Source organism: Peromyscus californicus, unplaced genomic scaffold (genome assembly GCF_007827085.1).
Source record: "Peromyscus californicus insignis strain IS unplaced genomic scaffold, ASM782708v3 Scaffold_6__1_contigs__length_162567912, whole genome shotgun sequence".
In the NCBI taxonomy this organism is placed as follows: domain Eukaryota; kingdom Metazoa; phylum Chordata; class Mammalia; order Rodentia; family Cricetidae; genus Peromyscus; species Peromyscus californicus.
The window spans coordinates 152,197,217-152,211,892 of record NW_026294584.1 but is presented as its reverse complement, the minus strand read 5'-3'; the positions used below and the strand labels follow the sequence as shown (position 1 = coordinate 152,211,892).

Below are 14,676 nucleotides of genomic sequence, written 5' to 3'. Positions count from 1 at the left end.
GATAACTCATACTTACAATTTCATTATAAGTGGGGTCAGTGCATCTTGGAACGGACTTTGTTTTCCTCCTGCGAACTTCACTGGGATGTGGTAAAAGATAAATTTCAACATGTGCACTGGGCGCAGAGCCATCTGGGAGATGCTGCAAAGGAAAGTGGTTATAAATATTAATGGTGTCGCTATCAAAGAAAACAAATACCTGGATACTAAGTGGCCAGACAAGAGGAGGGATCTGGAGTTATGAACCCTAGTCTGGTTCATCAGGAGGAATAACAAGAAAGAAAAGGAGAAAGAAAGAAGGGAAGAATGAGTGAAAGAAAGAAAGAAGGAAAGAAAGAAAGAAAGAAAGAAAGAAAGAAAGAAAGAAAGAAAGAAAAAACTAAAGTACTTGACTATTCAAAAATAATTCCAACCACAGTGTCAAAGGTATTTTCTATCTGAAATTGTCAATTGAGAGAACAGAGTTCAAAAGTCCATCAATTACAGTTTTTTTTTTTAGAGTGAAATCTAAATTTGCATTTTTTGACAGAGAGATGAATGTTAGTCACAAATGAAGATAGGAATTAAATACCTTGGGAGGATGTACAGTACCTAGGAATCTTTTAAAAATCAAATTTAACACATATTAGCCCATACAGTGAGATGGAGCCTTTAATGATCTGGATGCATCTATGATGACATCCCATTCTCATGAAGTTTGATCAACATAGCAATCAGACATATAATGGAATACACCCACAAGATTTGAAATGGCTACAATTAATTTATGACTTAGGTGACTGTCAAGTTTATTAGATTACAGTGTCTTCAGTGAAGCAGCAATTGCTGAAGGGGCTGCCTGGACAGCAATGCTTAACTGTGACCCTCTGACCCCTCCTACCACCTTGTCCCCTGCAGTCTCCAGTGTTGACTTTTTTAAGTTCCCATACCATCTAGAGCAGCGATCAGTGCATGGAAACTATTCGCTAGACTATCAGTCCTTTTCAGAAAAGTGTGACCAGCAGCTACAGATTGTTTGGCAACATCTGCCTTTTCTTCAAGTCTATTAATTATTATTTTATTTTATATATTATTTATTTATTTATCATTTGTAGAGTGAGGCCACCATCTTCAAAAACAAAATGGCTTGAAGTAAATGGATCCTATCATTGTGGTTATGGTGAGATGGACTTTTAGTAAAGAACTCAATGAGAAGTATTCTTATGATTTAAATTGAAAGATGGTTTAAAAATTAAATATGAGGGGTTGAGGGTTTATTATTATTATTTATTATGATTATTTACTGAAATGTAATATTCAACAAATATTATTTAATGCTCTAAAATACAATGTTGTTCACACATTCTTGGTGGCCCGGGTAGTTATATGAATTGGTCCAAATGTTCAAAGTACTGAACTCTGCTACCCTGACCTTTGTCTACACTCAGACTTCATCTCCTGCAGCAGGCAGCAGGAGAGTTCCTGTTGAGTTTTTATTGCTGTTGGGGATTGCCGCTAAGACCTGTATGTGTAGTATGTGCTCTGCCACTGAGTCCCATCTCTACCCCCAAATTTCATAATGGCCAGATGTGTTTATGTACCAGCTCATGGGCTGAAGCCAGCGGCTTGACTGCATGGTCAGGAACTTGGAAAGAACGTGATTGCAAACTTGGTGGAAGGGAAATTTGGGGAAGAGGTTTGTGAAGAGGGTACTTTTGGGGAAAAAGCTATGGAAGTATTTGTGGTCTGCGGAAATTGTCATCTGAGAATGATGTCATCAGAGTAGGAGACTAATAATCAAGTGCGTAATGATGACCCAATCCATTTATACCGACCACCTCTTCCATTTCCCAATGGGCCCATGACGAAGGTGAGCATGGTGGATGTGATGAACATTTTTAAGGGCTCAGCAACAAAGATTCCATTCACCAAGCTGACCAAGCGTTGCATAGTAATTTACTCATAACTGTAACATTCCATCAAGGAAGGAGGCCGCCAGGTTCCTGAGGCCCAGGAAGTAAACTTCACACGTGTGGGAAAGCTTCAAGATTCAAGACGGTCCCCCACTACTCTTATAAAAGCAGGAAATGAGTGTGGGGGAAGGAAACTTTGACCAAGGTAGTTGACAAGAGGTTCTTGGACCCACAGAGCCACCTACAAGTGACACAGAGAGCTCCAGCGACATGAATTTCATGGGCCTTTACCCATGTTGTGGGGAAGGTTTTTAGTGATGCCGTTGCATCTGAGCCATCCATGCTCCTGCAGGTAACCCCAGTAAAAACTCACCACTGTACCAAGTTGGACTTTGGTGCAACCTTTCCTTTGGAGTGTCTGGGATGAGTAGACACGTGTTTTGTGTCTTCCTAGGAAAAGCCTCACATTAATACCAGGTTGTGCTCATGGCAGTGTGACCAATGTGCTAAGAAGAGAGAAGGATATTGAACCCTGAAGAAGGTACCATTCCCTAAGGCAAGCAGCTACCTGGTAGCAGAGATATTGCATTGGACCACTTCCACTAATGGGAGGGCAATGTTCCCTTCATATTGGTATAGATAGAATGATAAGGATTCATATACAGCACCATGGTTTCCATGCAACATTACTCCTGATCAAGGGACTCACTTCAACAGCAAAAGAAGTGAAACAATGGAATCCACTCCTTTTTCTCATGTTTCTAAACAGCCTGAGATACTTGTCATTTATAAAGTGGCTGAATGGCCTTCTGAAGACTCAGATACTGCTCCAGCTAGGAGATAATGCCTTGCAGAGTTGGGAAAGTATCTCCAGCAGGGGGTACATCTACTATGTAGCATCCAATGTATAGAACTGTGTGTCTTCCATACCAGGTTCGTAGTTCTCATGCTCAAGGGGTGAAAAAGGAGTGGGACTTCTCACCATGATACCAGCGACCCCTTTGTAATGTTTTTATTTATTGTTCCCAGATGTTATGTTCTGTTGGCCTAGTGATTGTTTTCCAAGGGAGAAATGCTTCTACTGGAAGACATAGTGGTGACTCCATGGAGCTGGAAGTTGAAACTGCTCTGGACTATGCTATTTTAACTTTATATCATAGTATTTAAGCTCCAATATATCAAAGAGATTAAACATCAATGAGGTATTTTCCTTTTTTGATGCATGTGTACACATGTTTGTGTGGTGGATAGAGGGTGGAGGCCAGGGGAGGACATTTGGTTTCCTCCTCTATTGCTCTCTAAATACTTGATTTTGGGGGACAGAATCTGCACTGATCTTGTGACTCATCATGGTTAGGCTAGCTGACCAGGAAGCTGGGAACACAGGTGTGTGTCACTGTGCCTGGGACTGGGAATCAAACTCAGGTCCTCTCCTCATGCTTACATATAAAGTGAGGACTTCATTGATGGAGCCATCTGCCCAGCCTTTTTAAATCTCCTTTTACCTGTTTCCTTCCTTCACTTTGTGTATCACTCACTGGCTTATTTACTGACACTCCCAAACTGATTTGACGACATCACTTTCCTTCTCAAGATGTTCAGGGTTTCTTCCCCTTTGCCTGAAGAATAAACTCCAGTGACCAAACTGTAAAAGACTTTTGTGGAGTAGCCTCCGTCAAGTGCTTCTTGTTTCTAGTCCAGCTTCTGGTTTCTATTTCCAAGTCAACGTCCTTGAGAAGATCCTTGAAAATTCTGGAGTTTTCAGAACGATAGAACAGCACAGGTTTCAGTGTGAGCCAGGAGTGTGGTAAATGTGAGCAGCAGGCTCCCCTTGTCCTTTAACAGCTTTAAGTGCAGACATTGATTTCTTGGTCTTGTAGAGAAACTTCCCTCCCGTGTAGCTGTCTTCTCAGCATCCATTTTTCTTTTTTCTGACATTGCATCCTCTTCCTTCAGGATCTCAAATAATTTATTACAGGCATCACCAGCTGCCTCTTCATCCAGCAATTCTCAATTTGCTCTTTGCCCTCATGTTTATGCAAATTAGCTTTTTCTTTAAAATCATTATACAACTCTGACTTGTCTACCTCTCACCTTAGGATCTTATTTTTGTTGTTTTTGACTGATTGTCTTTTGACCTTGGCAAAGACTGAACAGAGGCCTGGAGAAAGGTCAAACTCTACCTGAGCAATGGGGAGACTGTCTCTATTCACGGTGGACTGTGGTGAAGTAGCACAACTCCTTTCTTTGAGAATTTTGGCTGATATTTTTAGAAACTGCTCAAAAGGTAACGTGAAGCCTTATCAACTTAGTCTTGGTTGTTCATCCTAGCTCTAAATTCTACATAGTCAGGCTTGCATTTGAAATCGTTCATAAAACGAACAAGCAACAACAAAGCCTTTCCCATGTGTATTGTCATCTTAGGGGCTCAGAAGTTCTCCACCAGAAGACCTCCTCTTATTCTACCCATCTCCCCTTTCCTTTGCGCTTTTTTTCTATTACTTCTTCATAAATCCTATCGTGTCCCCCTCATGGCTCATGTATGCAAAGCTTGGTCACCATATGACAGTGCTATTCTGGAAGGTTCTGGAAACTTCCATGTCTCAGAGCCTAGCTGGAGAAAGTGGGTCACTTGGGGGTACGCCTGTGAGTGTTACACTTGCTCTCCCTCTGCTACTTGTTGAAATTTTGACCCTCCATGCTTTCCTGACCGGGAAGCTCTGCCTCCTCATAGCCCAGGCACAGAGAAGCCAGCTGACCACAAATTGAACTCCCCTCAGACCCTGGGTCCAAATAAGCCCGTACCATACCAGGCATTTTGCCATAGCAGTGGAAAACTGATGGAGACATTTAACCTAACTCCATCTGTATATTCGTCTAGTCTCAAATGAAAAGCTTAAAATTTTTACTTAAAATTTGGCTTCTCTTTATTTCTAAACAGACATGTCTTTTTTACTCCAACATTCTCCCTAACAGTGCTTGGGAGGCAGTAGCATCAAAGGCAGACATGTGTGAGGATGCATTCTGAGACATGAACCTTCCAGGTGAGGCTAGCATTGTGCGAAGTTCTTCACAGTGAGAACTTACACACAACCAGATGGTATTGCCTACTGGACATCTAGGCTGTGCAGTGTAGCTCACTACTTCAGGACTATACACGAGTACACCACGGCTGCAAGTGACTGCAAGGCTAGTAACTGAGTCCCATTCTTTTTCAGGAAAGTAACTCATAGAGTTACTTCAGCATTAGCTGAAGCCTGTGTCTTGAAGCACTGTAGGATCTTCAGGGGAACGATGTGAATAGAGCTATCATTTCCGTGCTAAAAATACCTTCTTTTCAGATCCCTCCTGAGGATCTGCTTGGAGGTCTTGAGGGTCATTGTCTTTTCAGAGATATGTTCATGGCAGTTTGCTTATCAAGCCAGTAGTAAGTCTTTGGGAACATTTTCACCATTAATGGTTGATGTGGGTGGGCCCAGGCAGCTGGGGGCAGCTCTACTCCTAGGCAGGTGGTCCTGGGTCACATAAAAAAGCAAACTGAGCATACCATGGAGAGTTAATAAGCTATGTTGCTTCATGTTCTCTGTTCCTCTCTCTCTGTCTCTCTGTCTGTCTCTTTGTCTCTCTCTTTCTGTCTCTCTCTCTCTCTCTGTTTCAAAACAGGGTTTCACTATGTAGCCCTGGCTGTCCTGGAACTCACTCTGTAGACCAGGCTAGCCTTGAAAAGTGCTCTGTTTCAATTTCTGCTTTGAGTTCCTTCCTTGAGTTTCTGTCCTGGCTTCCCACTGTGATGGGCCTTAAATTTCAAATCGAGATAAATCCCAGGTTGATTTTGGCCACAGTGTTTATCATAGTTTTAAAAGCAAATGCATGGTCATCTAGATGGGGAACTGAATGAAAGGTATGCTGTGGGATATTCTTGTATCCTCTTTTAGTCTTCTACAAATTCCACTTTGTGTCTCTTTTGTGGAGTAGAAGGATAAATCAGAAAGAAATAAACATGCTCCTTTATTCTCATGATATTGATTGTAGTACTCACATTTAATTGGACAGATACCTCACAGAGAGCCCTATTTGAAGGCAGAGGGAGAACTCACATAAACACTAACTATTCTCCACAGATGAGATCAATGTCTCAAACATATTTGCTACTGTTTTGTTAAATATGCATATGTGGTCCTGTTAGCAAAGCTTCAGTGTTTTAAAAATCACTGCTTCTATGAATTAGGTGTGATGGTACATATCTGTAACTCCTGCACTGGGGAGTTAGAGGCAGGAGGATCTTGAGATTGAGATTAGTTTAAGCTACATGAGACTGCTTTGCAACAATAAATTAAAAAAATAATAAAAAGCAATACTTCACTTACAGTATTTGGAAAATATTATATATTCCATAAATTTAATATAAGCAGGTATTGAAAGGATTTTAGTGATACCTGATGAATCATTTAAAAAATAATCTTAGGAGGCTAACAATATGGGTAAAGTGCTTATTGGCAAGTATATGGATATATATCCCTGAGTATAGATGCCTAACCCTACATAATAAACTTGGCATTGTGACACATGCCTGTGACCTCAGTGCTAGGAGATGGACTCTGGAGGGTGGTGGGATCGGCTAGCCAGATAGCTAATTAATAAGCTCCAAGTTCAAGGAGAGACTCTGTTTCAAAAACTAAGATTGGAGAAGACATTTGACGTTGACCTTTGACCTCCACACATGCATGCATGGGCATACACACTATCACACACATGTGCACACCCCTTTACACCCTTCATAAATAATTTTTTAAAAGTTTCCCATTAGTCTAAAAGAATAGAACGAAGGGTTTCAGATGACCTTAGAATTTACTAGTGGGATGATTTCTTCCTTAACTCAAGACTGAAGTATAGGCGATGCAGTTGAATTTAAAAGATGTGCGTGCATATTAGTCTTTGTTCACAATGTTGATGTCTAACTGATCTCATTTTACTTGCATGAATAATTGAATATACTAATTTTCTGCCTTTATTTCTTGCTCTGGATTGCAGGGAGTATTTCAAATGGCTTCCCATGTTACTAATACTGTTGTTCTTGAACACAAGAAGTGAAAGTGTCTAGAAAAACAGTTAATTATCTAAAGTGGGAGGATAAAGAGACATGTTGGCAAAAAGAAGACAAAACAACAGGACAAATCTCCACAATTGAAGTTGTTTATAAAATAAATAACATTACCTAACATGGCAGAATATGCCATTGACCCCTAAGTATTTTTATCAGGGTCTTGAATGTGAGCAAGATATTTATTTTCCACACCTTCTGAAAATAGTTCCTTAGCTGTCCTATAACATTTACTATGATTGAAACATTCGCTTTATAATTTTATCACATCTATGTGTGTGTATGTATGTGTCCCTGCATGCCATGGCACACATGTGGAGGTCAGACGATAACCTGAAGGAGTCAGTTCTCTCCTTCTATCATACAGGTCCTGGGGATCAAACTTGGGTGGGTGGTCTAATCAGAAAGTGCCTTTACTCACTGAGCCACCTTGCTGGTCCTGGACCACTTTCTTAAAATAACACACAAGTTGGTATTGTTTACTTCATTAGAGGTTTTTCTATAGAACCTGTGTCTAACCACAGCCTCATATAAATGAGCCTTCATGAAGAAAGTAAAATCACTCAGAGTGCTTCTAGATTGAGTTATATAGGAAGAGTGATGAGGCTGCAGATGCCTTAAAGTCATCAGACACTTTGGAGCCTTCATTACGTTAATTCAAAACTTAATTGTATTTAATCCATTATTATCTTTCCAATGAATAATTTATGAGAATTTTCCATCATTTTTAACTTAAATGCCTCCAATCATCGGTTAATACAAGCTTCAATGGAAATCAACTGACCGTGATTAAAATACGATGGGATTTTTTTAAAGCCTGAGATAGATGCCAGAAACAAAAGAATGTGATAAAAACATCTTCTCACCTGTCTACGTGCCTGACAAATCATAATGTCTGTGTCCAAGTCAGTCATCAGACTAGCTGGTGTGCAACACACAACAGCAGAAGTGTAAGACAGATGTGCTTGGGACTCCTTTCTATGGTGATATTTTATTTGTATTAAAATGTTATTTGTAGGTTAATAAATATAGTTGCCTGGGGGTCAGAGCTATTAGCAAGCCATAGGAAAGCAGGGCAGTGGTGGTGTACTCTTGTAATCTCAGCACTTGGTAGGCAGAGCTGGGTAAGTCTCTGTGTGTTCAGGGATACAGCCATTATTGGATACACATGCCTTTAATCAATACCAATCATGGAAAACCTGGAGGCCTATACAGACAGGCTGTGAGGAGGCAGTCATGTGGTTGGGTTTACAACCAATGAGAAGGCAGGACAGGAACTCTCTATAAAGACTTTAACACAGGGGTAGCTCTGGTTCGGAGAGGTAGGACCACCGCAGGAGGAAGGGTAAGGTTTTAGCTCTTAGCTCTGACCTCTTGGCTTTCTTCTTTGCATTGGTTCTGTGTTTCTTATTTAATAAGAAGGTTGGTTACATCTACACCTTTCCGCTTTACTTAAATATATAATCATCCTTCTAACCTGTGAGTGTTGGTCAACGAATGAAATGATTTAGGTTTTCATGAATTAAATCAGGATGATTTCTGTTTCATTTCACACTAATTTAAGCCTTTCACAGACTCATATTATTAGTAGATACTTTTCAAGACTTATTCTTAAAAATAGTTTTAAAAAAAATCTAACTATCATATACTTAACATTTTGTGTGGTCCATGATAAAAGAGTCAAAACACCAGTGTATTTTGTTATTTTTCTTTTAAAAAATAATTATTTATTATCATTTAAAAGTTACAAGTATGTGTGTGCCTGTATGTGGATATGTGCATGTGGTGGCCGGAGGATTCCTGCAGCTGGAGTTACAGGCAGTTGTGAGTCACCCAAAGTGGCTTCTGGGAAACAAAGTCTGGTCGTTTGCAAGAGCGGTAAGTGCTGTGCTCTTAACTGCACAGTCATCTCTCCAGTGTCTTCAAAGACATAAGCAACTCGCTGATATGATCACCTCAGCAGCTCACGTGTGTGCACACATGCATGCAACACACACACACACACACACACACACACACACACACACACACACACACTCACACACACACACACACACACAGAGTCAGTCGTCAGTCAGTCTTCTACATCTGTGTGTGGGTCCTGTGGTTGCAGTTTTAATGAAACTGACTACAGATAAAAAATAACTTTTAAATTGTGTCTATGCTACATGTTTACTCATGATTATTGCCTAATAATGTAACATAACAGCTATTTCTATAGACTTACTGTAGTCAGCATTATAAGCAAACTAGAGATGGCTTACATATATGCCATTTCTGTGTAGGTTACCTGCAAAATTATGTCACTTAATATAAGGGAATTAGGACTTTCAGGGGGTTCCTCCAACCAAGGGATGATTGCATTTTGAAAAATACTGTACCTTTAACTTAACGTCTTTAACAGCTCACAGAAAGTCGAACTCTGATAGATTAAACACCTTTTTTGACTCAATACATATCAATCAAATTGCTTCTGAAGACCCAGAGTTCTAATCACAGCCACAGACTACGTCACTGAAGCGTTGTGTGGAACTCATCAAGGTTTGCTCCTCCTCAGTTTTAATAACATGAAGAAGTGGGGTTTTAAACTTCATTACTTTTTAGAATCTATTCAATAGAAATGGTTGATGAGCTGTTTATGGGTTAGCTTGTAATTAAACTCTTGTTTTCAAATTATTGAACTGCCCAAGTGATTCCGAATCTTTGGGCTCTTGACTTCTATTACCAGGTCCTAAGGACAGGGCACAAGTAGGAGATGACCATGCAATGTTAAATTGAGAAGTTATTCAAAAAAGCAAGTATTGAAAGGTTAGATGTGTTCTGCTCTATACTTGTCAGTGTAGGGAGAAACCAGACTGGAAAGGGCAAAGTGAGTACTTCCAGGCATCCACAGAGTTGTCTGTCTATGTACCTCAGAAGCTCACACATCCTGTTCTTAGTGTCTTGTTTCCACGATTGAAATAAATACATCAGTATGTAATGTGTATGTGTCAATAGCCCAACTGTGTGACAAACATGTTAGAATTAATAATCAGTACTGAGTTACAAGGTATGAAACCATAAACCATATCTAATAAAGCTAAAGACAATAGACTGGGTGCTGGGGTGGTGGCTCAGTGGGTGAAGTGTGTACTGCCCAAGCATGAGGACCTGAGTCCAGATCTTACTTTTACATAAAAATCAGGGTGTGGTGATTCACCCCTGCAAGCCCATCACTGCGGAGGTTGGAGACCAATGAATCAAGGGGCTCATCGGCCAGCCAGTTTAGCTGAAGGGGCAAGCCCCAAGTTCACTGAGGCTCTGTCTCAAAAAAGATGGAGAGCACAAGAGGAAAACACCAAACACCAACTCTTGGCCTCTACATGTGCCCATACCTGTGTGCCCACACCTGTGCACCCACATGACCACCAGCCTAGTCTACATAGTGAGATTCTCCCTACAAAACAATGAAGCAAAACAAGAAAAGCAAAGATGCATTTGATACAAAGAAAAATGAAAGAATAGAAAAGATATTAGTATCAATCAAGAGAAAACTGGACTTTCTATATTGCAATCCCACAGATGAGAGTGGAAAGTACTGCCAGGAACGATGATCAATGGCAGTAACCTAGAGGACATAATCCAAATGTTCATGAAGGATTATGTGTGTTCATAATTATATTTGTAAATTTTAACACCCACCTCTTAATAATTCATTGAACTAATATACACAAAATCACTAAGATGGTCTAAGACTTGAGAAATGTAGTAATTAACCCTCATGACCTAACTGACATTGACCAAACTCCTCACCAAGCAGTGGCTGTATACGTTCTTTACTGTCACTTGGAACATTTGACATGCTGTGTTGGGTTCTCTCAATCTAAAAAGATTTGGATCATGTGCAATATGTCCTTGAGTTAACTTCTGATCCTCTCCCTTCTCTCTCCCTTGTGCCAGGATTATATGAGTGTATCCCTATGTAAGAGAGAGTGTACCACTCTGTGAGAGTGTACTACCCTATAAGAGTGTACCACCCTGTAAGAGTGTACCACCATGTAAGAGTGAACCACCCTGTAAGAGTGTACCACCCTATAAGAGTGTACCACCATGTAAGAGTGTACCACCCTGTAAGAGTGTACCACCCTGTAAGAGCATACCACCCTGTAAGAGCGTACCACCCTGTAAGAGTGTACCACCCTGTAACAGGAGTGTACACCCTGTAAGAGTGTACCACCCTGTAAGAGTGTACCACCCTGTAAGAGTGTACCACCCTGTAAGAGTGTATCACCCTGTAACAGGAGTGTACACCCTGTAAGAAAGAGTGTACCACCCTGTAAGAGTGTACCACCCTGTAAGAGTGTACCACTACATAAGAGTGTACCACCCTGTAAGAGTGTACCACCCTGTAAGAGTGTACCACCCTGTAAGAGTGTACCACTCTGTAAGAGTGTACCACCACGTAAGAGTGTACCACCCTGTAAGAGTATATCACTACATAAGAGTGTACCACCCTGTAAGAGTGTACCACCCTGTAAGAGTGTACCACCCTATAAGAGCGTACCACCCTGTAAGAGTGTACCACCATGTAAGAGTGTACCACCATGTAAGAGTGTACCACCCTGTAAGAGTGTACCACCCTATAAGAGTGTACCACCATGTAAGAGTGTACCACCCTGTAAGAGTGTACCACTACATAAGAGTGTACCACTATGTGTTGTTCTAAGTAAACACTCTACTAACCTCAGCACACACTGACCTATACGGCCAGGCCCTAGTTTGTTGTTTATAACATCCTTATTTAAGATGTCCTTAGAAACAACCACCATCTCTGCAAGCAAATTTGACTTTCTAAGTTGTATTGATAGTTTTGATTTCCAACCAGTTTCTGGAAGAGGGGTGGCCCTCTTTCCTCCCCATGTCCCTCAGTTTTCTCTGACTTGGGACCAAATGGAATTAAAGTAGATATTAAAGACAGCCATGTCTCTGACAGTTTCCCAAATAGTTGGACAAAACAGCATATGTCCAAATAATCCACAAAGATGGAATCAGAAAAGGAATTAGAATAATTTAAAACTGAAAGAATGAAAAACAATATACCAACATTTGGAGGCTACAGCTAAAGGGGTACTAAAGGAAAACTGACAGTTCTAGTTACCCGCGTTAGAAAAGACAAACTTTTCAAGCTATTGCCTTAGTTCTCACCTTAGAAAACTTGGAAGACATAAAACTGTAGCTTTTTAGTTTGTGGAGTTTGCCTACTTGGGTCTCTCTCTCTCTCTCTCTCTCTCTCTCTCTCTCTCTCTCTCTCTCTCTCTCACACACACACACACACACACACACACACACACACACACACACACACACACACATCTTCCTCAGACTACATATTCCTTTCTCTACTTCTTTGAACACATTATCTTTGCTCATAAAATCCCAAGTTGAAGATTTATTTCTTGGACACTTGGAAGATCCTGTGTTATGCTCCATCTTCTGATCTTCTGTTATTTTCAGTGGTTCCTTCCAAAACAACTTCATCTTTCCCAGTGTGTTCCTTTTCTCTCACTGTTTAAAAAAGCCCCTCTGTCCTTTTGCATTCAGATTTCAGTATTTAAAAATATGATTCTCTTTGAATTTTTCCTTTCTGTTACTCACAGAGGTTTTTGCATTTATGATTTTATGTCTTTCACCAAAGTTTGAAAATTTTGGGCAACTATATTTTCTTTATTTTTCCTTTTTCTTTTTATTTATTTTTCTTTCACACACTACATCCTGACTGCAGCCTCTCCTCACTCCACTCCTCCCAGCTCCCTCCCCATCCCCCACTGTTCCTCCATTTCCTCTCAGAAAAGAGCAGGCCTCCCAGTGATATCAACTGAACATGGCATAACAAGATGCAATAAGACTAGGCACAAGACCTCATATTAAGGCTGAATAAGGCTACCCAGTTAGAGGAAAGGGGTTCCACCAGCAGGCAAGAGTCAGAGACATGATTATATTTTCAAATACTGTTTTACCCAAATTTCTTTTTTGTTCTTCTGGAAATTAAAAGATGCCTGTCTTTAGATTTATATTTTCCCCATAGACTATTGATATTCTGTTCCAGTCTTATAGTTTCTCCACGTTATTTAACTCAGATAACATCTATTGATTTATTTTCAAGCTAAGTGGCATTAGTTGGATAACCAAACACTACTCATAAAATCTAGATTAAATAATAAGAGCTCAGAGTTTTGAAGGCTTTAAATTTCCATCTTAGTTGTGAAATCTTGAACAAAAATTTAAATTTGCTGAATTTAAATGTACACTTTTGTGACTACAGTACAAAACTGTCTTTGGGTGAAATATATCTAGAAATGCCTGAGAATTCTCGGCACATTGCATTGATTAAAAGCTTTTCATTGTAGTCAGACAAAGTAAACATAGTTACAGAGAGCAGGAAGAATCTTTCTAGAGTTCCACATGGAAATTTCATTCTCCTACATGTCAATCATGCATTGGGAGGCAGGGAGGCACTGATTACTCATTTGTACTCATTCCAGTTAGCTGCCTGCTGAGGGATGTTTGTTTCCAGAAACTGTATGTAAATAGATGGAATTCTGATGGACCAAGACAGATAGCAGAACCTCTAGACTGCTCATGTGAGGAGAACAGTCTCTCTTGAGGGAAACAGTGCAGAAGGTCTGAGGAGGACTGCAGCACTCAACAGGTTGAGGAGCTTGGATGCAAGGAGCTGAGGTGTTAGGTCATAATGAGGACCCATGAGTCTTCGATTCAAGTTTTAACTCAGAGTCTACATGAGCTCCCATGCAACATTTTAGTATTTGTTATTAGTGAATAGTTCTTTAACGAACTGAACAAAAGGGGATAGTCTTAAAACACTTGGAACTGAGTTATTAAATACATGTTTGGACACCCAAAATACAGTGATAAATTAAATGCCTTAAAGAATGTTTAACAAATTTAAAATTGGAGCAAGTTATTGTCTTTAAGGCTTCCCTTGTGTATAAATCTGGTAAGATTTTTCTATTATATCTTCTCTATAGCTTGTGTTATTTGGTCAGAATCTAGAGTTTGTGTCCTGTGGTTGCAGAACCCCAGGAATGTGAACCTAAACATTATAAGAAAAATTTTGGTGATTTTTACTTTTGTAACTTGATTCTACCATTCTTGAGTGTGAACTCTGTAGATGACAATGTCATGTGACAGTGTCAAAAGGTTGAACATGTCTGAGAGACTGAAACAAAGAAAAGAATATCATAGCAGTCAATCAAATAATCCACAGATGAATAGAAAATGAATTTTGAGAATAATAGCTATGGAAAGAAACTGAATGGATTTGTTGATAATTATATGCAAGAATAAAAGAATTGAAATATAGAACATAAGTTATAGTGAATTTTTAATCAGTCGTTATGTGAGGGTGGTGCAGAAACTCTAAGGAATAAGTAACGCCAGAGTTAGAAACCATTTTTGAGGAAAGTGGAGGAGCAATTTGGAATTTTTCAGATGAAAAGATATCAAAGTATAAATGTCCATCAGACAGTTAGAAATGTGTAAATGGAATTCAAAGAAAGATTAAAATAGAGATTTAAATTTCGGGGAAATTTCTATTATCTCTGAAGTCACAAGATATTAAAGTAGGAGATTAGTATTGAGATTAGCTTCAGTCAGGGCCCTGAATATCAGAAACAATCACATTTA

The 14,676-nt window shown here is 39.7% G+C and overlaps 1 protein-coding gene across 3 annotated transcripts in view; it reads right to left on the bottom strand.

Annotated features, from left to right (window-relative positions):
* Positions 1–14,676, bottom strand: part of Pik3c2g (phosphatidylinositol-4-phosphate 3-kinase catalytic subunit type 2 gamma) — a 326,663-nt gene that overhangs the window by 11,669 nt on the left and 300,318 nt on the right. For all 3 annotated transcript variants that reach the window (XM_052721754.1, XM_052721755.1, XM_052721756.1), the window contains one exon: positions 17–142. In XM_052721754.1, the coding sequence (XP_052577714.1) occupies positions 17–142 (126 nt within the window). The remainder of the gene's footprint in view (positions 1–16; positions 143–14,676) is intronic.